Source organism: Lontra canadensis, unplaced genomic scaffold (genome assembly GCF_010015895.1).
Source record: "Lontra canadensis isolate GAN:19392208 unplaced genomic scaffold, GSC_riverotter_1.0 scaffold113, whole genome shotgun sequence".
NCBI classification, from domain to species: domain Eukaryota; kingdom Metazoa; phylum Chordata; class Mammalia; order Carnivora; family Mustelidae; genus Lontra; species Lontra canadensis.
In genome coordinates, this window is record NW_022631107.1 from 639,241 (window position 1) to 661,583 (window position 22,343).

A 22,343-nucleotide genomic window follows, 5' to 3' on the forward strand; every position below is an offset into this window, starting at 1 on the left:
GGAAACACCTAATGAGAACAGAGGTTTCTGGAACTCTCTTGGACACGTGGAACAGGAGGAGCATCTGCAATAGTCACAGGGAGGTGAGGTGTCCAGAGTAGGCAGCTAGACACACACACCAGGAGCCCATGCCGAAGGTGGGAGCCAGAGACAGAGTCTGGAGTCCGCACATAAATGATGACTGAAGCTGCAGGGGTACGTGGGATTCTATAAAGGACACTAAAGAGAGGGCCTGTGGCAGAGCCCTGAAGAACTCGGCATTTTAAAAGACAGAAAGACAAGGATGAGTCTGTAAAGGAGGAGCTAAGAGACAGAAGGAAAACCAGAAGAGTACAGCGATCACAGAAACTAGGGAACGCAAGCTTAAGAAGAAATCAATGAAGCCAAATGCTCTGACAGGTCAAGAAAGACACCAATGGAAATATCTGTTAGGTGGGGAGACATGTGGTGACAGTTTCCAAAGGGCAATGGGCACAGAGCCAGACCTGGAGTGAAATGAGGCTTAAGTGAGAAGAGAGGAAATGAAGAAAGAGTACATACAACCCTGAGAAAGGTAGCTGAATGAGAATGTGGGGCAAGAGTAGAAATGTAAAATAGGAGATGCTGAGCACGTTTAAACTGTTGATGAAGACCAAAGTGGGAGGAGGTTGCTGATAGGGTGAGGTTTCTCCACAGAAACAGGATTCTGAGCCTGACCAAGTGGCAGGAGAAATGGTGCCTTTATCTTACCGTGAGGGAAGGAGGCTCGGAGGCATGCCGGGGCAGGCCAGTTTGTACCTTTCAGAATGGAAGGATGATGAAGTTCCCATCTGATGGCTCCCAATTTCTGTGTGACACAGGAGGCAAAGTTGTATCCAGAAAATGAAAGAGGAGGTGTGGGTAAGGGAAGGAGAGGGGAGGGGGAAATAGGGGCAATGTCAAGGTTTCGAGGAGACACGAAGGATGGAACTGATCATTGGAGATGGTGGGAGAAAGAGTGAGCCCAAGGAGAGAGGACTGCTGGGCAGTGTTGAGGGCTCATTTCAGAATGTAGGGGATTGAGAATTTACAGGGGTTCCTGCTGGCTCTGCTCTGTAAGCTGCAGCGCTCAGCCTGAGTGTTCACGGAGAGAGAAGGCAGACAGCTAGCGGTTACCCAGGAGGCAGGTTTTGCTAGCAAGGCATAACGAAAGATCCAAGGCCAAGAGGGTTTAAGGACTGGGCAAGGATGCTAGAGGTGTTTCAAGGACCCAAGCTCCATGAAGACAAGAGGGAGGATGGACTCAGAGAATAAAGGGACAAAAGATGAGGGTCCTGATAAGAGGAAGACTAATTACAGTACAAGCTGCTGATGAAAAAGTGGTTGTGGGCACTGACTGGAATACCTAAATTTAACTCATTAGTTATCATTAATAATCAGCCATTAGATTATTTGAATTATTAATGAGTTCCATTATTCATTAATACATCAAGATCAACTTTCTGTGATATAATAAAAGGTGAGCTTCCTGCTCTGTGAAGGACTCTTAGAAATCGAAATCGTTAAGAAAAAGACCAACAACCACCCATGGGGAAAATAAACAAAATACCTACTTGGCTGGAGACTCCTCCTCCAGGGGGCCCGGGGACTCTTCCGCTGCTGTGGTCTCTTCCATTGGTGCAGTCGGCTCCGCGTCACTGAAAAGCAGTGAGAATTGTTCTGGTCACACAAATATGCTTACATCAGTGCTCTTATATATTCAAGACAGAAAAAATACATTTCAATATCCCTTTTTCTTAAGTAAATACCATTCAAGGAATTATATACACACATAGGTAATCCACATCAAAATCAAGAGAAAATTGCTAATCCACTGAAATTACTTGAAAAGTGTGGAAAGTACTTTTAGAAATAGAAGTTTCTATGAATGGCCTAAAATTAAATACAGATTATAAATGACCACAACAATTATTTAAAAACCCCTAACGTCCTAGGAAATTCCAAGTATTAGCAGAGGCCATAAAATTTCTCAACCTGTGCTTTCAGAATGTGTTCAAATTTAAGCGACCATCCACAATACAGTCTGCCAAATACATAGGATGTTATATATGAACCTCATGGTAATCACAAACCAAAAACCTGTAATAGATACACAAAAAATAAAGAGAAAAGAATCCAAACAAAATATTAAGAAAGTCATCAAATCACAAGGGAAGAAAGTAACAAAGAAAGGAAAAGAGAAGAAATTTAAAAAACAAGCAGGAAATGATTAACAAAATGGCAGTAATGCATATCTATCAATAATTACTTTAAATGTAAATGGACTAAATGCTCCAGTGAAAGACATAAGGTGGTGACTGAATGGATGAAAAAGCAAGACCCATCTATATTCTGCCTATAAGAGACTCACTCAGACCTAAAGACAAACATAGGCTGAAAATGAAGAGATGGAAAAAATATTTACCATGCAAATAGAAGAAGAAGAAGAAAAAAAAGCTGAGGTATCAATATTTATATCAGACAAAATTGACTTTAAAACAAAACTCTAACAAGAGACAAAGAAGAGTATTACATAGAGATCAATCATTACAAAGAGATCAATCCAAGAAGACAGTGTAACTACTATGAATGTCTATGCGCCCAACACAGGAGCACCTAAACACACAAAGTAAATGTTAACAGACATAAAGGGAGAAACTGATAGTGATACAGTAATAGTATAAGACTTTAACACCCCACTTACATTGATGGATAGATCATCCAGACAGAAAATCAATCAGTGGCTTTGAAAGACACATTAGGTCAGATGGACTTAACAGATACAGAACAAACCATCCCCAAGTAACAGAATATACATTCTTTTCAAGTGCATATGAAACATTCTCCAGGATAAATCACACGTTAGACCACAAAATAGGTATCAATGAATTTAAAAGACTGAAATCATATCAAGCATCTTTTTCTGGTCACAACAATATAAAACCAGAAATACCTCAACATAATAAAGGCCATATATGAAAAACTCACATCTAATATCATACTCAATGGTGAAAAACTGGAAATATTTCCTCTAAGATCAGAAACAAAACAAGGATGTCCACTCCTACCACTTTTATTCAACATAGTTCTTAAAATCCTAGCCACAACAATCAGACAAGAAAAAAATAAAAGGCATAGAGATAAGTAAGACATAAAACTGACACTATTTGTAGGTGACATGATTATATAGAAAACCCTAAATTACTCACCAAAAACCATTAGAACTAATAAATGATTTCAGTAAAGTTACAGGAATCTGTTGCATTCCTATATAGTAAGAATGAATCAGCACAGACATTACAAAAATAATCCCATTTACAACTGCATTAAAAAGAATAAAATGCCTATGAATAAACTGAATCAAGGAGATGAAAGACCTGTACTGTGAAAACTACAAGATACTGATAAAAGTAATTGAAGACAATACAAATAAATGAAAAGATACTCTTGTTCATGGATTGAAAGAATTAAAATTGTTTAAATGTCCACACTGGGGCACATGGGTGGCTCAATGGGTTAAAGCCTCTGCCTTCGGCTCGGGTCATGATCTCGGGGTCCTGGGATCGAGCCCCACATCGGGCTCTCTGCTCGGCGGGGAGCCTGCTTCCTCCTCTCTCCCTATTTGTGATCTCTGTCTGTCAAATAAATAAATAAAATCTTTAAAAAAAATAAAATGTCCACACTACTCAAAGCAATCTACAGATTCAATGCAATCCCTATCAAAATGCCAATGGTATTTTTCACAGAACTAAAACAAATAATCCTAAACGTGTATAGAACCACAAAAGACCCCAGATAGCCAATGTACTCCTGAGAGAAGAACAAATCTGAAGATACCACAATCCCACATTCCAAACTATGCTACAAAACTGTAATAACAAAACAGTACAGTACTGACACAATAATAAAGATATAGATCAATGCAAAAGAAGGGAGCCCAGAACTAAACCTATGCTTACATGGTCAACCAGTCTACGACAAAGGAGGCAAGAACATAAATGGGGAAAAGACAGCCTCTTCAACAAGTGGTGTTGGGAAACTGGACAGCTACATGCAAAAGGCTGAGAGTGGGCCATTTCCTTACATCAGACACAAAAATAAAATCAAAATGGATTAAAGACCTAAATGTAGAAACTGAAACCATAAAATTCTGAAATAAAGAAAGAAACCAACCATAGGCAGTACACTCCTGGACATCTGTTCAGCAATATTTTTCTGTATCTGTCTCCCCAGCCAAGGGAAACAAAAGCAAGAATAGACTATTGGGACTACTTAAAACTTAATAAAAATCTTAGCACAATGAAAGAAACCATCAAGAAAATGAAAAGGCAACCAACTGAATGAGAGAAGATCTTTGAAAGGGGGTCAATATCCAAAATATACAAAGAACTCACACAACTCAACACCAAAAAAAACTAACAGTACAATTTAAAAACAGGCAGAGGAGTTGACTAGACATTTCTCCAAAGACATACAGACAGCCACAGACACAGGAAAAGATGCTCAACATCACTCATCATCAGGGAAATGCAAAAATCAAAGCCACAATGAGATATTATCTCACACCAGTCAGAACAGCTAGTATTAAAAAGACAAGAAATGACAAGTGTTGCTGAGGGTGTGGAGAAAAGGGAATCCTTGTGCATTGCTGGCGGGAATGTGAATTGGTGCAGCCACTATGGCAAACACATAGTGTATGGAGTATGGAGGTTATTCAAACAATTAAAATAGAATTACCATATGATCCAGCAATGCCACTTTGGGCTCTCCACAAAGAAAAGATAAATTTTATTTATTTTCTTTATTTATTTATTAAGATCATTTATTTGAGAGAGTGAGTGTGCATGCAAGCAGGGAGGCAGAGAGAGGGAGAGAAAGAATCCCAAGCAGACTCCCCACCAAGTGTGCAGCCTGATGCAGGGCTCAATCCCACAACCTGAGTCAAAAATCACGAGTCGGACGCTTAACCAACTGAGCCACTCAGGTGCCCCAAAAGATGAATTTATTTATTTTTAAATTTTTTTCTTAATTTTATTTATTTATTTGAGAGAGAGAGCAAGATCACAGCAGGGTGAGGGGCAAAGGGAGAAGCAGACTGCCCACAAAGCAGGGCTTGATCCGGGACTCTGGGATCATGACCTCAAGCAAAGGCAGATGCTTAACCGGATGAGCCACTCAGGTGCCCCAAAAGATACATTTTAAAAGAGACATGCACCCTTATGTTTACTGCCACATTATTTACAATAGTCAAGACATGGAAGAAATCTAAGTGCCCACTGATAGATGAATGGATAAAGAAGATGTCCTATATATGTACAGTGGGATATGACTTAGTCATAAAAAAGAATAAAATCTTGTCATTCATGACAAGATGGATGGACCTGAAGGTATTATGCTAAGTGAAGTAAGTGAGACAGAGAAAGACAAATTCCATATGATTTCACTCATGTGTAATCTAAAAAACAAAACAAATGAAGAAAAAGAGACTCATAAATACAGAGAACAAATGGGCTGTTGCAGTAGGGGCATGGGGTGAAGAAGGATGGGTGAAATATGTGAAGGGGATTAAAAGGCATAAACTCCAGCTATAATATAATTAAGTCATGGATATGAAAAGTACGGCATAGAGAATATAGAAAATAATATTGTAATATTTTTTATGGTGGTGACAGATGGTAACTACACTTAATATGGTAAGCATTTCATCATAATGTCTTCATCATAACATAATCCCTATGTTATGCACCTCAAACTAATAGAATACTGTATGTCAACTATAATTCAATAAAAAATTTTTAAAAAATTCTCAACCTACAAGTGTCAAATGACTCACAATACACAAGAATATACTGTATCAAACTTAGAAAATGATGGAAACATTCCACAATAATGAGTGTGCAGAATACAAACAGGCTGGTAGTAACTGTGCCAAAAAAATAAGGCTCTGAAACATCAATTTATATATCATCACATTGAAATACAATCTACAGATTAGAAAGTATAGCACAATGAGATACAACTTGAATTCTAATACACATGATCTTAATTTTTCCTTTTTATGTTAACATTAATCCTATATGATTATTACTTAAAAAAAAAATAGTCCCAGCAAAAGAAATTTCATGTTCAGGGAAATGCTAAAAATAGTCAATATAAGTATATCCATTAGAAATATTTCATACTAAAAAAAAAAAAAAGAAAGAAAGGAATATTTCATACTCTACAGATGCCAGTACTTTTTCATCTCCCATTAAGGAAAAAGTAACACAACATAAGCTATTTTTTAAGAAGCAAAGACAGGGTGCCTGGGTGGCTCAGTGGGTTAAAGCCTCTGCCTTCAGCTCAGGTCAAGATCTCAGGGTCCTGGGATCAAGGCCTGCATCAGGCTCTCAGCTCAGCGGGGAGCCTGCTTCCTCCTCCCTCTCTCTCTCTCTGCCTCATCCTCTGCCTACTTGTGATCTCTGTCAAATAAATAAATAAAGTCTTTTAAAAAAAATTAAAAAAAATAAAAAGCAAAGACAAATTGAACTGTAATAACAAAACTGACTTTTTACATTTAACTTTTTTTATTCATCATCCAAAGCTATTGTACTAAACTTAAAAAAATGAATTTTTAGATACTGAATTGAATACTTAATTTTTTTGAAGTTTCTTCATTTTTATTTTTATTTTTTTAGTAATCTCCACACCCAGCACGGGGCTCAAACTCACGACCCCGGGATCAGGAATTGCATGTTCTTCTGACTGAGCTAGGCAGGCACTCCAAATAATTAACTTTTACTTTTAAAAAAGGTCATAAATCAAATGCACTCTGAGTTTGGAAGGACGTGGTTCCTGCTCTACCTGATGGAGGCTCCTTCACAGAGGCTGCCTCCGCACATCAGTTGGACCTGGGCAGGGTCATAGGAGCTTCTGGCACCCAGAGCCCCAAAGTCTAGCAGTAGCAGCACAAATTACTCCAACTTTCTCTTTATGCCCTTGACAACATAATAAACCAAGGGGATAAAACCATAGGTTTATTGGTAACTCATAGCTTTCAACAATTAAAACTCATAAAAGGGCTATGTACATACCAGCATTTCCTAAACTTGAGCAGCTGATCTTAAAAAAGGAGAGAAATCACAGATCTTCCTCCTGTGTTGACCTAAATTATTTAAATAAACAAAAAACTAATGTGCTTACACCTCTTAGAGAACCATATGACCAAAACCGCAGAACCATGGGGTTTCAAAATTAACAACAATTTATGTTGGTGGATTCTGTTATTTTGTTGAAAGTAGATAATCAATGTTGGATTTACAGGGCCCTCCGGGGTCCATGTGTATATTTTGACTTCAGTTATATGAACGCAGAAAATGCCTGTATGCACAAGTACATTCCACAAAGCGATTAGTTAAACACCTCAAGGCTTTGTTATCTAGTGCAAATTAAGACTTCACACTTACCCAAATCTATGACAGTGAACAGATTTTAATCAAATGTTGATTATTACATAAGACCATCTTGCTCTTTGAAATAAAAGTTGGAAGGCACCATTACAGAAAACCGCTTTTGTGGGTGTGTTTCAATTGGTAACAAGAAAATATCTGGTATCTGATGTGATTTTTTAAAAATTACCACAAATGGAGAAAATTCTACTTTCAGCACAGGCACCCACTGTCACACTGTTGAAGAAAACCAGTAACACTGGAAATGGCTCATTGTACCATTCTGAAAACATCTTATCCATAAATTAAGTTAGCACTGCCAATGCCTTCAAGGAGGAATACTAACTACAGCAACTTTTTTAATTTTTTAAGATTTATTTATTCATTTTTGAGAGGCAGAAGAGAATCGGAGGGGGAGAACCTCAAGCAGACTGCCCAATGAGCACAGGACCCGACTCAGGACTTGATCTCAAACTTGAGATCATGACCTGAGCCAAAATCACAAGTCAGACACTCAACCGACTGAGACACCCAAGTGCCCCCAAACCCTTAAACTTCCAATGCACCGCAGTGTTCGGCTTTGCCAGCATGAACAACCTTACTATGCTTGGCTCTCCTCTTCTCCTTTCTCATTAATCACAAGTAGCATATAACTCCACTGTACCACACTGTTTTCATGATCAAAATCAATCTCTCCATTTATTAAATGAGAAATTCAAGTCTATTCTCTAAAAATCTTTAAATGACAAGTTATTGCCACCTCAGAGCTTTGGCTGAATAACTCACAAACCAATCCAAAATGCCCTGTGATGTGTGTCCTTTTGGCACCGGGACCTGCCAGCCCACCAGCAGCACACATGGCACCTGACTACATCTTGTGTTATAAGACCAGTGCTGACTGCCTCCAGAACATGATCACCTGAAGCCAAAATTATTTTAAGTTCCAGTGTTTGCATGGAAACAGAATGGTAGTATTGATTTATTTATCGAGAGGGGAAGAGAATCTGACTGACTGAGAGTATGAATGGGGGAGGAACAGAGGGAGAAGGATAGAAGCCACAAGCAGACCCTCTGCTGAGGGGGAGCCCGACACAGGACTTGATCCCAGGACTCTAAGATCGTGACCTGAGCTGAAACCAAGAGCCAGATGCTTAACCAACTGAGCAACCCAGGTGCCCCTGGAGTGATGGTTATTAACTAAGGTGGTAAAGCAGATGACTCAGAGGTATTACTTTTTTTTATTTATTTATATTAGAGAGACTGAGAGAGAGCACAAGTAGGCAGAGCAGCAGGCAGAGGGAGAGGGAGAAGCAGGCTCTCTGCTGAGCAGGGAGCCCAATGCAGGGCTCAATCCCAGGACCCTTGGATCATGACCTGAGCCAAAGGCAGCCGCTTAACCAACTTAGCCATGTAAGCACCCTGCAGAGGTATTACTTTTTAAAATAGATATTATCAAAGTAAAATAAACAAAATTAAAAGATTCATAATCAAGATCCTATGAAACCCTATACTGAGAGAAACATTCAACAAGTATCTTTTTCCTCTCAAGGACAACAGAGATATGCAACAGCAACACATGTAATATTACATTTAGTATAGTTTTGTACATTTGTCTTTAAGGACAACAGTTTCAGAAAAATCTATCTATGAAAAAAGCTTATATTCTTCAGAAGAAGAAAAGTGGAAGTCTGGATTCTCTCAAGCCTTCAAACGTGTGGAAAGCCTGCCCCGCAACATGCGCTGGGGGACCCCTTCCTTATCTTGCACTGCCTAGCAGCTCTTGCTGCTTAGGCTTTGCAGACACAGGAAGGCATTGTCCCTGCAGCCATGACATGACAGGAACAGCAGAACCAAGAATCTCTTCTAAGCAGCAAAACTAGCACAGATCTGAGACACTCTGAAGCCTCAGAAAAATGTGAGATTTGAACCTTTGGTGAAACTTGTTACTGAGCTTCAAACTGCAAATGATTTCATGAAATCAAGATGCAGTGCATACGAGAACTTGGAAGAGGTCACAGAAAAATAAAGTATAGAATATCCAGGAATTCAAAAAGCATTTCTAGGTCTATGCAAATGTACAGTGCCATGTGTTGGGGTATCAGCAAGTACAAACTTGTCTGGCTAAAATATGGTAAAAGAACTTTAAAAGAAGTTTTCAAATCTAACTGCAACAAAGCAAACATGATTTAAAAAGTCATCTCACTAAATAAAAGCCTAAAATGCTTACCTAATAGCACACAAGTACAAAGACACTGAAAGCACAACAGAGATTACTTTTCATGAGGAAAATAAAGATCCAGAGATTTCCACCTAATTGTAGGTTCACAGAAGGTACACATTTGCACCGTACCTGGTATCTTTACCTGATCCCCAGGTTCGAACTCCACATCCACCCATGTTGTCTTCAGTTCTGATTGTTCTAGAGAAAGAAAGAATATTCCTTTAAACTAGAAGGTGGTCTCCAGTCAATCTCCAAATCAGAAAAGCTGTCCCAGGATCAGCTCCCTCAGGAATAAGAGCACACTATAGAAAATCAACTAAATATTAACACAAAACAAACAGATTCATGTCATGTATTACCAAGAACATGAAGCGAAAACAGCAGTTACAGAGAAGTGATGTTTTCTCATTCCCTGCATACCTCTCAAAATCTCGTTTCCCTCTCTGGTCAAAACCGTCGAAAGCTCTATTCCCGGGGCCACCTCTGCCTCGGCTTCGCATGGCCCCTCTTGGGCCTCCCCGGCCTCTCGGTGGTCTGTCTCGATCAAATCTGTCAAGGGGTCTAGAAAGAGACAGGTAGAATCAAAAGTGATGAATTGGATGAAAGGGCTAAGAAGACTCTTTTCAGAAAAATAATTCTAGAAGGACATGATGGCTGTAACGTACTGGAAAGAATGGTGGCTTGAATAATAAAGCAATAGTTAACTTGTACTGAACACTACTACCTGAAGCACTGTTCTGAGCCCTTCACGTACAGTCATTAATTCTCTAAAACAGAACTACAGCAGACAACTATTGTCCACAGATAAGGAAACAAGAGGCATAAAGGAGGTAGTTAACTTGCCCCATACAGCAGCTAGGTGAGGAAGCCAGAGGAGAGAAGCCGGTCCTGGGCAGGTCTCATTGTGGAAGGCCATCCCTTTCTCTGGATCTGGTTTCCTCATTTATAAAATGAGGATAAACTCTAAGATTCATTCCACCTCTAATAATCAATACTTGTGTTAAATTTGGAATGTTCTGTGTAACAGAAATAATTTAACTTCAAATTACACCCCCCTCCCAAATCTCCATCTCCCAAACAAAACCAGTGAGTAAATGACCTTTGGGGACAAAAACATTAACCTGCAACAACCTCGGTTCTACCCCCACCGCCCTACACAAACTTCCAAGGACAGCTGAAGTTCTTTGTTGTTAAAGCGAACAGCAACTTTTGGCTTTATGTCATCTGACCCCTATTCATCATTTGACACCGCTGACTGTTAATTTTCCTCTGACCTCGCTAGCTTCTCTTTCCCTGCTTGTCCTTAAAAAATTATTTTTGTAATAGGTCATACCGAAAGAGGGTACAAAATTCACAAGCTATTCCCCTTGCTCCTCAGCTACCCAATCCCACTTCTTACAGGCAGGAACATCCAGAGTCACATAAAGGGACCAGTTCTATTACCTCGCCCCTTTCATTTCACTAGGCTTGGTGCCCCACACGCAGCTGCCTGCCTCGTTCTTCTGGATACCTGATTGTCCTTACATGTACCTGCATTCCTGACTTTCTATTTCCGGCACACATTTTCCTCATCTCCATGCTATTGCTATGTGACATTCACACATGTGACCCTGAGTCTCTCACTGAAGTCTCTGATTCCAGGCCACAAAGCCAGTTACTTCCTGGACATACCCTCTGTCCATGCCCTGGCCCTGCAGATATGGGACACACACTGACCCCTTGCTCCTCCTGTGGTCCCTAACTCACAGCACAAAAATACCAAAGCCAAGAACCAGCTGTCTTCTACACTCTCCCCTTCTTCCCCTGCCACTTCTGCTGGCGCCAAGGCCTGACCGCCCACCCACTGCTCCTAACACCCATTCTCGGCCATGTCTCTAGTCACTGTCATTGTTTATGAGGACCAAAGCTACAGCAGGAAGGACCATATCATTTTCATCATTACAACCTTACTTGAATAAGATAAATTATATATTTTTTAATTTGTAGAGGCCTTAAAAAACATTTAAAATGACCAATTACTTACTGAACTCTAATGGCATCAGTGACTCAAGCACTGAAACCAGAGGTATATTCCAGTCTACTGCTGTGGCTGAAATGTTACATTAAAAAGCTACTATCTGATAGTGGGCAAAAAGATACAAAAGGATTAAAAAATGCAGAATCACTAATCATTAACTTTATGCAAGTCTCTCTTTTTTTTTTTTTTTAAAGATTTTATTTATTTATTTGACAGAGAGATCACAAGCAGGCAGAGAGGCAGGCAGAGAGAGGAGGAAGCAGGCTCCCTGCTGAGCAGAGTTTATGCAAGTCTCTTGCAAGACACATCATCCTAAATAAATTCCCCAGGTTAGCTTTTCTGCCTCCCACCTCCCCCACACCTGACAAAACAAAAATTTTATTCCTTTTTTTTTTTTAAGATTTATATATTTTAGAGAGAAGAAGAAGATGCATGGAAGGGGAGAGGGAGAGACTCTCATGCAGACTCCTCACTGAATGTGGAACCCACGCAGAGCTTGATCCCACCACCCTGAGATCACAACCCGAGCCGAAATCGAGTCAGCTGCTTAACCAACTGAGCCACCCAGGCGCCCCAAAACAAAATTTTGAAATAGAGACTATCCTAAAATCAATAACATGTTATGATAAATATGTGGAGCAGAGTTCTAAGACAATGACAAAACCAAAGTACCAATAATAATAATAATAATGATAATAAGGGAGTTGGACAGGACCATAAAAGAAAAAAAATTCTACTTAAATACTGAGAAGAAACGAAACACCAAAACATACATGGAAAATAATGCCAACAGTCAAAATCAGGTCTAAATTTACATGAAATCTAGATCAGAAACCAACAAAATACAAAGTCATTTAAAATATAATAGTGATTGAAACTGACCCTAAAATAGCACTGTGTGTTCTGGTTTATTTTAATCCCTTGAACCATTTTTTTCTTACTCCACAGATTACCCACACCTCCACCCCCAATTAAGTATATTCTCAATTGCTTCTTTATGATCCCTTGATTATAAAATATATCCTCTTTGTGCTCGTGTTGGCAGCACATATACTAAAAGTTGGAACAATAAAACATATCCTTTTTTTTTTTTTTAAAACAGGCTAGTGAGCATTGAGAAATCCTGTACATTAGTTAGGAAGCCTTACTTGTGATGTATTCACAAGCCAAAGTAAGGAAAATAACATTTCAGCCAAGGACCCAGCCTTACATCCCTGTCATCCATTCTCAACAACAGCCTTTATAAGACATGAGTACCTGTTTTACAGGTAAAGGGATTGAAGTTCATGGAGGGGAAAGTGAGGGCAGTTAGTGTTTACTGGGAACAGAGTGTCATTCTGGGAAGATAAAATTGTTCTGGAGGACAGTGGTGACAGTTGCACAACAGTGTGAATGTACTTAATGCCACTGCATGGTCATACATTTATAAGTGGTTAAAATGGTAGATTTTATGCTATGTATATTTTACCCCAATTCTTTAAAACGCTTCTTTATGAGGAGAAACAAACAAACAAACAAACAAACATCTGAGTAAGTGATCTCTTTCAAAACCCGGACTTCGAATGACCTGCAGTAAACTTCAGGAAGAGCCAAATAAATAGTCAAAATGTATCCAGACAGAGGTAGACTAATTTCTTAATAGCCTGTGTTCAAGGAGTTCACTTAAGTTCATTATTTGGAACCTAAAGAAAAATTTCTACTGCATTAAAAACAGTAGTGGCCCTCCCAGACCATATGCAAGTGACCTGGCTGATCTCTGCACCTGAGCCACAGGGACAGCTACTGTCAGCACCACTTAGGACACTGCTTCTCTATGAAAATGTGTGCTCTGCTCAGAGGAACAAAGATCCACTTGAGCCAGCTAGGACCAGAGTACCCATCACTGCAACTCAGGGTCTTTGTTTCCTCATTCGTAAACATGGAGAGATGGGAATTAGATAAAGTCTGTTAAGATTATCAAGATTCTAGGGGTGCCTGGGTAGCTCAGTCGATTAAGCTTCTTGATTTCAGCTCAAGTAATGATCTCAGGGTTGTGAGATCGAGCCCTGCGTCTGGCTCTACAGTGGTGTAGAGTCTGCTTAAGATCCTCTTTCTCCTTCTCCCTCTGCCCCTATCCTCTGTGCATGCATGCTCTCTTAGAAAAAAAAAAATTTTTTTCAGGATTCTATAATTCTGCCCAATAACCATGTATAGGTATCATAGAAAATGTAAGGTGATAGGATTTTTCACTATCAAATAAGCAAAGATGAAAGTTCAATTTATTATATTCAAACCTGGAGAAAGAGCTATGAGAAATGCTCTTATAGATTGTTAGTGATAGAGTAAATGGACAGGTTACCAGGATGGGGATTGGTCACTATGCATCAAAAGATCCCCCCCTTTACCCCAATTTGTTTTCACACTACATGTACCCATCCAAACTTGCACTAAAGCACAAACAGGGTTCTAGGATACACGACACCCAGTTGAGGACCACTGCTTTATGGTTCCCACTTCTAGAACTCCCATCTAGGAAAGGACCAATCCTAAGGGAATGATTACATTGTACCACATCCAAACAACACATCATAATAGAACCATGAAAATGTTTACCAAACATTGTTAGGGACATGGAAAACACTTCTGCCATGTCAAGTGGAACTGAAAGAATATAAAGGACTCAGTACATATGTATTATCATCTTAATATTTAAGTATACCCATGTATAAGAAAAAAAGGAAAAATTTAGGCCAGTGTTAAGAGTAATCATCTTAGATGGTAAGATAAGTAGTTTTAATTTCTTTATAATTGCATGCATTTTCTAAATTGTCAAATTTGCTTATGGATCTTTATTAATAGGAGAATAGTTTTTAAGAAATTAAGGAAAATATCTTTTCTAATAGTACATAACTTATCAGAAATAATTTCAAATTTCCTTGAAGGTAAAAATTACCTACATATACCTAACGTAATACACTGAGGACAGGAGACATCACTTCTGTGGTATTCCTGCCGAAGTACATAATATCATTTCATAGAGAAACACCAGACCAATTCAAATTCTGGGCAGTCCTACAAAGTAACTGACCCATACTCTTCCAAAATGTCAAAGTCATAAAAGATAAAGGAAGACTAAGGAGCCATTCTACATTCAAGACGACTAAGGGCAACGCACATTCTGGGACTGCATCCTGAACCAGGCCTTTTTTCTCTTTTGCTGAAAGGGCATTATTAGGACAACTGGTGAAATGTGAGTACTCTGTAGATTACATGATTTAGAGGATTAGATAACAGAATTGTAGATGTTAATGAGTTTGATAACTGCACCATGTTTTTAGGAAATACATTTAAAGTGTTTAGGCATAAAAAGATAATTTTGTACCTCACTCTTAACTGTCAAAGAACAAAGGGTGTGTGTGTGTGTGTGTGTGTGTGTGTGTGTGTGTGTGTCTGTAAAGGAAGGGAAGGAGGGGGGTTATGATAAAGCAAATGTTAACATTTGGGGAATCTGGGTGGGGGTATATAGAAATCCTTTAAGTCTTGCAACTTTCTGTAAATCTGAAATTATTTTTTTTTAAGATTTTATTTATTTATTTGACAGACAGAGATCACAAGTAGGCAGAGAGGCAGGCGGGGGCGGGGTAGAGAGATGCAGGCTCCCCGCTGAGCAGAGAGCCCAATGTGGGGCTCGATCCCAGGACCCTGAGATCATGACCTGAGCTGAAGGCAGAGACTTTAACCTTACACTGAGCCACCCAGGTGCCCCAATCTGAAATTATTTTTAAAGAAAAAAGAAAAATCCCTCCATGATCCCATATCCCACCCTACCCCTACCCTTACATACATGTATGATTTCACTTAATAGGCACCGTTTTGTGTTAACTTATACTCATCCTTTTTAAAGACTCATAGTTTTGCTACTTAAAAAAGCTAGAAACATGAGTTTGTGCTTCTGAGCTATAATTTCCTTATTTCCACGGAATAAATCCCTTAAGTGAGGGGAAAAAAAAATACACATATGCTTCCCCAAATAAGTAGTTCTGATCCAGAAGGCTTTTTGTAGGCAAGCAGACTATGGCCATTACACAGCAAAATTGAAGTAATCACCAAAAATAGCAATTAAGCCTTTCTCTTCCCTCACCCTCCAACATGGTGGCAGATACACCATCTTGATGTTCTGAATATGTAACTTCTAGGGAACAGATGTTTGGAAGTCACCACCTGCTTCAGCCCTCCCAGACTGAGCTACTCTGTTGGACTTTTGCAATGGGGCAGGGGGTGGGGGTGGCGGTTAATGAACATGGTTTTACAAAGCCATGTCTTTGGTTAAAACTTGTAGCCAGGATCCTACATGGAATTAGTAGTCAAGAAGTTGAAAGACTTTGGGAATAATGGCTCCCTTGACATTAAACTATTGACAGCTAATAGTGTCAACGTACACTGTTCTGGTCTCCCTTAGCCTTTTTTACCTATTTTCCTTTAATTTTGATTCACAAGTTGTTTGTTTAATCTAAACACAGTGTTGGGTGAATTATTAAACAAGTTTAGGCAGCAAGCAGTACCAAGCAGAAGACACTGAGAATGGCTCTCTGTGTACACGCAGGCACAGGTGCAAAGCTGCCCCATCACTCAGAAGTGGTGTCCAGCCGCACCAGCCTGAGACCACCTTCAGGTTCAGAGCACTTTCTAGAGGAAGGTACGGGAGCCAGAAACTGGTGTTACACACTGCATCAGTTTTCCTTAAAACGTCATCCTGATAACCAATTGACCTAACCATGGGGCCAGGAACTCGTTTAAACTTGTTAGTAGTCTAAATTAGTAATGTTAAATCAAAACCATAATTATATCCCTAGCCTAAACTGCAAAAGAAAATTCAACCAGTTTAACAGACTCCTGTGTAGTTTTTTACAGGAGTGCTTTATGTAGTTACTAATAAATAATTCATTTTTCACCATACAATCATTTCCCTCATGCATCACCTAAACTAACTGCCAACTTCTGTTGGCAAAATACTCCCAGGACTGGCACCATGAAAAGGCGGCAAAGGCCAGCAGTTCTCCTAAAACCCTCTGGCTCCCCCCATCCTCCTGGCCGAGGTCTGCCATACGTACTTTTCATCTGTGAACTTCTCAGGTGTAAAGTCTGCCTGTCTCTCGGTCTCATAGGGTCGATACTCCCTGTAGGATCTTCGCTCTGCTCGGTCAAGTGTCACCTCTGTCCCCCGGCTGTCATTCCATCCCTGTTGCTCCCCTCTTCTGGGAGCTCGCTTCTGGCCTGCCAGGGACAAATCAGAAGGGAGAGCTGGGACACCAGGTCCACAACAGCACATTTACAGGGAGTTTTAAATTCCACTTTTCTGGAAGTCAAAGTCATAGGAAAATCTGGGAAGTTCAGAAACACTCGGAGAAGAAAAAAGTTGTAGATACTGTCATGGCCCAGAGTCAACTACGGCTGACCCTTGAGCAACCCAGATTTGAAGTACGTGGGCCCACACATGCATGGATTTTTTTTTTTTTTTAAATACAGTACAGTAGTGTCAATGTATTGTCTTCTTTAGCTTATTTGCTGTAAGAATACAATATGTAACACATACACAAAATACACACTAATTGACTATTACTGGTAAGCCTTCCAGTCAACAGTAGGCTATTAGCAGTTAAGGTTTTGGAAAGTCAAAAATTTTATGTGGATTTTCAACTGAACAGCTGGTTGGTGCTCCTAGTCCCCACCGCATTGCTCAAGGGTCAACTGTACTTGTGAATAAAACTTTTAAGACACTTATGTTCTCCTCCTCTTCTGTCCTAGGAAATATAAACTATACCAACTAACCTATAATTATCTGACAAAGTGTGACAGCTCTAGATATACACGTTTGCCAAATTAACTACTTTTCACAAAAGCACCTTTATTAAAACATGGTAGGTAAGCTCCATAGAGAAGGCTCCCTAGGATAAACACTGTATTTCAGATTGTACTTTAGTTAAACTGTGGTTTATCATTGACTACTAAGGTTTTCATTTTCAAATAGTCGTACTGCTATTATCTTCGTCTGAAAACAGATTTTCCTGCTCTCCTGCTTTTTGTTGGGTTTTATACATTTATGATCATACTTGTCAATATAAGGCCAAACTGCTATTTGCCAACTCAGACAAGGACCAGTTGGCACTCAAAGGGACATTCTCTGCAACATCTGCAGAGAAGCCGCACTTAGCCAGGGCCACGAAAGGCTTCAGATTCTTCCTCTCTCTCTCTCACTTTACTTCTTTCTAGTTTTGTTGCTTTAAAAATTCTTAGATTCTATGTCTGAAGGCAGCTAATACTTGGTAAATACACTGTGAAGAACTTTGTCACTTCTTAATCCATCTCCCAAAAAATGTATTTATTTTTTTTATATACATTTAAGAGGTCTTCATCTCAAACAAGATGTACTATTTTTATTATAGTAGCTTCGATTTTCCTTGGTATAACTTGCCCTTCACATTGGTTGTATAGCTATAAAAATATTAAATGTATTGGAGTTAATGGGTATTTTTTAAATTCCTAGATTCCTCTTACTTAGATAACACATGACTGTTAAGGAATATACAATTATACATATTGTTTTCCTACTGAATATTTCCTATCTGAACTTTTAATTGGGCACATGCAAATGTTAACATAGTTCCAATACCTTAGTGATCACATTTTAAAGCAAAAATCAAGTCTGTGAAACCACTAGCATAAAATTGTGCGATTTATTACTTGTTAGTTAGCCTAAACTATTTTTTTCAAATGTGAAAAGTTACATAACAAATCTAAGTTCAATCTTAAGTTAATGTCCCATAACTAGAGATGCTTAAATCCGATTTGCATCCTGTAATTGTGACATCAGTCACAATCTGAGCTTATGACATGTTTGGGATATGGGAAAGATGTTGTCATAAATAGATCGTTATGCTTCTCCTGCAGAAACAAAACAGAGACTGATACTTGTCCCAGGAGTTTGCAATGCCAAATCTGAGGGCATGCATATTACTAATAGAGATCAAATTTGAAACGTTAGATAGAAAATGTTATTATGAAAGTTAATTATCTAGCAAGTTGAAAACTACAATAGATTCTAACATAACAGCAATCAGCTAATATGTCAACAGCAACAATACTTTTCAATACTTTTCCCTCAATGTAAAAAGTTATTTTAATGCAGCTTCAAATTTCCTATTTATAACCTATTTTTAAAAATCTTAGTATTTCTACTCAACTACATAATTATTTAGGAGCTTATACCACCTTTTTGCTTCCTCGAGGTTATTTAAAATTGTATCAATTAAATTTGGAATTCACCATTCAAAATGTAAAATGACATTTACTTCATCCTTTGTATTAAAACTTCCTCCAAAGTTTTGGTGTACAAATTAAAAACCATTAAATATAACTGTATAATTATTAGAATAATTATAAATACCTGCAAACACTTCATTCCCTCTCCAAAACCCAAACAAAGATAAAAGGGGTCCAGTTTTTTCCCCACAATTTAGTGCTAAGAGATCAAGACAGCAACTGAACCTAGTCTGTGTCTGTGCTGGGTCAGCAGCTCCGAGCAGATAATGCAAACACTGAATTTCTCTAGCCCTTTCCGATAAAAGGCTGGCACATGCTGTCTGATCACTGATCTAAACCCAAGCCCATACAAAGATTTCTTACAAAATAAAGTTGAGCTTCGACTCAAAGACAATAGTTCTAAAAGGTTAGGAAAAGCAAAGCTGATATAGACTCTCTGGATTTCAAGAATGAATTTATCAAACAAGGCTCACCCAAGGGCCAATATATGTTATTAGATAGTGAAGGGCATTAAAAACCTGTTTCTATGGGAAAATCTTACAGTTTCCATATCCACATCCAAAAATGTTTCCAATATATGTCAAACATGTTTTGACTTTGATTCCTGTCCACAATGAGCATTCACTTATAATATTCTAACTAAATTAAAAATTTTGAATGTTAGAAATGAGGACTACAAAATCTTGAGAGTAGCCCTGCGTAAATTCAGTATAGTAACTACATGAATGGAAATTAATGAGCTGTTTACTCCTGAAATAACATGTCTGAGAAAGAACTGACAAATGACAAAATTTCCATTCTAACTACAAAATTAAATAAAGATCTTTAATATAGATCTCAAAGACCAGATCATCTGGATCATGAACTATTGACAGAAAAAAGTTATAAACCCATTAGATCACAATGCAAAGTGAAAGCAGGTCACAACTCAGTTTATATGTCATTTAAATTTAGGGGGGGGGAAAGAAATAGCTCTGTATAAATACAAGGTGTTAACAAGTAAGAAACATAGGAGATTTTTACTTCATACATTTCAGAATTGTCCAATATTCTTATACTAAAAAGTCATGATTTTTAATATTAAAAAGGTTAAAAAGCAATACAGTAACAGCACTGAATGCAGTTTCATACCAAAGGATAAAATACATTATTTTCATTTGTTAAAAAGTAAAGGGAGAAGAAAAGCTTAGCCTTCCTCAGTTCTTTCATTACTACATTTATCTAAATAGATTTATGAGAAAAAGGAAAACATAACACAAAATGTACAATATATCTCATCTCATTCACCATTTAAACAGGCTCGTAAACTTACTGGCCTACCAGCATGGGGTTTTCAGAAATCCAGTAGCATTTAAAATAATTTTCAACATCTTTATTATAGTGACTTTTCTCAATCTCCAGTGATATGTCAGACTGAAGTTTTCACAGCTAAAGGTAAACAAACATTACCTAGCTGCAGGAGTCAAAGACCCAACACTTAAGCCAGGAGTTGTAATCTCAGGGATGGGAAGTACAGTTGTAACCAAGCAAGAACAGGCCAGTAAAGCCCAGTTGAATACATTGCCAAACACTGTCTGGAGTGATGGAACGACACATCTTAATCTTCTAACACTCCTTTTAAGCAAACCTTAGGAACATGGCCTTATTTTAGGAAAACCGAAAACACAGATGGAGTCCTGCAGACTATGAACTGATGCAGTTCAGGTGATAAGAGACTCTTAAGTTCCTCCCTGACTAGATGATGACAGTGGTATCTGGCTAAACAGGGTGTGGGGAACTTTGAATATTCTTGTTGAAAAGGTTGAAGGTTAAAAACGCTTTTCTTAAAGCAGTCCGAGTTAATGACAAGTTACACATCCCAGCGACACTACATGCTGTATTGAGAAATGATGCGGGCTGGCTGCAGGAAGCCACCGTAAGGGGATGGGGTGTACGGTGATGGGGTGAAGGTACGGAGCCTGCAAAGAGCCAGGGACCCCGCGTCCGCCCCCGCCGCATTCTGCTCGCGGCCCTGACGTCACAGCCCGCCCCCGCGGTCACCCAGGCAGGCCTTCGCTCCATCACAGAAGCCCGAGCCCCGAGCCCCCGCGATTCTTCACACACCCTGGGCTCTAGCCACCACCCCCAGCGGCCGGGCTCGCCCTCCTTCCTCACCCTCTTTAAGAGGGGTTCTTTTTCCTTCTCCCCAGCGCGCTTCTCTTTTTTCCTCCGGACCCGAATCTTGCTGGAGGATGGAGCCGGTGCCTGCTAGCTCTAGATTTGAGCTCCGCGGGGTAGCGACCCCAGTTATCCACGCCACACACACCAGCCCGGCAGGATCCCTCAACTTTGCCCAACTTGTAAAGGCTCAGTTCCAGGATTCTGAGACCCTTACTCCACGACCGCACTTCCCCCCCAACCCCACAAGGGGCCGGGAAAGGCCAAAAGGGACGTGACACCCCCCTCCCGTCCTCTTTTCCTACCTTCCCCTGCCACAAGGACCCTCAACTTAACCCAAGTCTTCCCAGAGGCCCCTTCCGTTTCTGGATCAGGACCCCCTGACCCCAGTCTCGCAGTGGGGGGTCGAGAGGTGGCCGAGGAGGGGTGACCTCCGTGACCCCATTCTCCTTCCCCTCCTGCCCACCTCGCCTACCCGGGGGTGCCCAGGTGCCGGGCGGGGCGCGCGTACCGGGTGGCAGCGGGCCGCTCCCGGGGCTGTCCGGCTGCTGCGCGCCGGGGGCTGGGAGGCTCTTGCGCTCCTTCTGGGACTCCCTTCGGCCGCCGCCCGCGCCAGGTCTGTGGCCCGAGGCCCCGGCCGGACTCCTGCCGCCGCGGTTGCCGGCCCCGGCCGCCGCCGCCTCATCGCGCCTCTTGCGCTGCAGCTGCTGCTGGCGCCGGTGCTCGGCCTCGCGCAGGATGTCGAACGGGTCCGACTCGTCGTCCAGCAGCTGGTGGAAGCGGTTGGCCACGACGCAGCCGAAAGTCTCCTGCATCGCGGCGCTTGCGGCGGCCGCGGCCACGGGACTCCCCAGAGCGCCCTTCATGCCCCGCGGCCACTGCGGGCCCGCCGCTGGCAGCCCACGCGAGCGAGTCTCAGCAAAGCCGGCGGCGAGGACCCATCCTGCCCGCCGCTGCCGCCCTCCCTGCCCTGCCCGGTCTCGTCCCTCCCGGCGCCCGCCCCCGGCCGCCGCCGCCGCCGCTGCCCGCCCAGGCGCCACCTGACAGCCAATCAGCGCACGCAGACACGCCCCCTTTCCTAGCCGGCTTCCCTGGAAGGCCAATCAACGGCGGGCTGCTGTCACGTCACGCGACCTCTATGCCCCTCCCCCCGACTCAGCAGAGAGGGGCGGGGCCCCAGGGGCGGAGCTACTGGGAGGAGCATAGAGGCTCGTAGTCACCGCAG

The 22,343-nt window shown here is 40.7% G+C and overlaps 1 protein-coding gene across 2 annotated transcripts in view; it reads right to left on the reverse strand.

The window, feature by feature from the left end:
- The window catches only part of HABP4 (hyaluronan binding protein 4), a 41,924-nt gene extending 19,798 nt beyond the window's left edge, over positions 1-22,126 (reverse strand). The window contains exons 1-5 of one of the 2 annotated variants that reach the window (XM_032840443.1): positions 21,594-22,126; positions 16,753-16,915; positions 10,066-10,206; positions 9,775-9,843; positions 1,572-1,655 (exon numbers count right to left, since the gene is read on the reverse strand). In XM_032840443.1, the coding sequence (XP_032696334.1) occupies positions 1,572-1,655; positions 9,775-9,843; positions 10,066-10,206; positions 16,753-16,915; positions 21,594-21,984 (848 nt within the window). In that variant the 5' untranslated portion in view covers positions 21,985-22,126. The remainder of the gene's footprint in view (positions 1-1,571; positions 1,656-9,774; positions 9,844-10,065; positions 10,207-16,752; positions 16,916-21,593) is intronic. The other variant, XM_032840444.1, reaches the window with a different exon arrangement.
- Between the last annotated feature and the right edge of the window lie 217 nt (positions 22,127-22,343).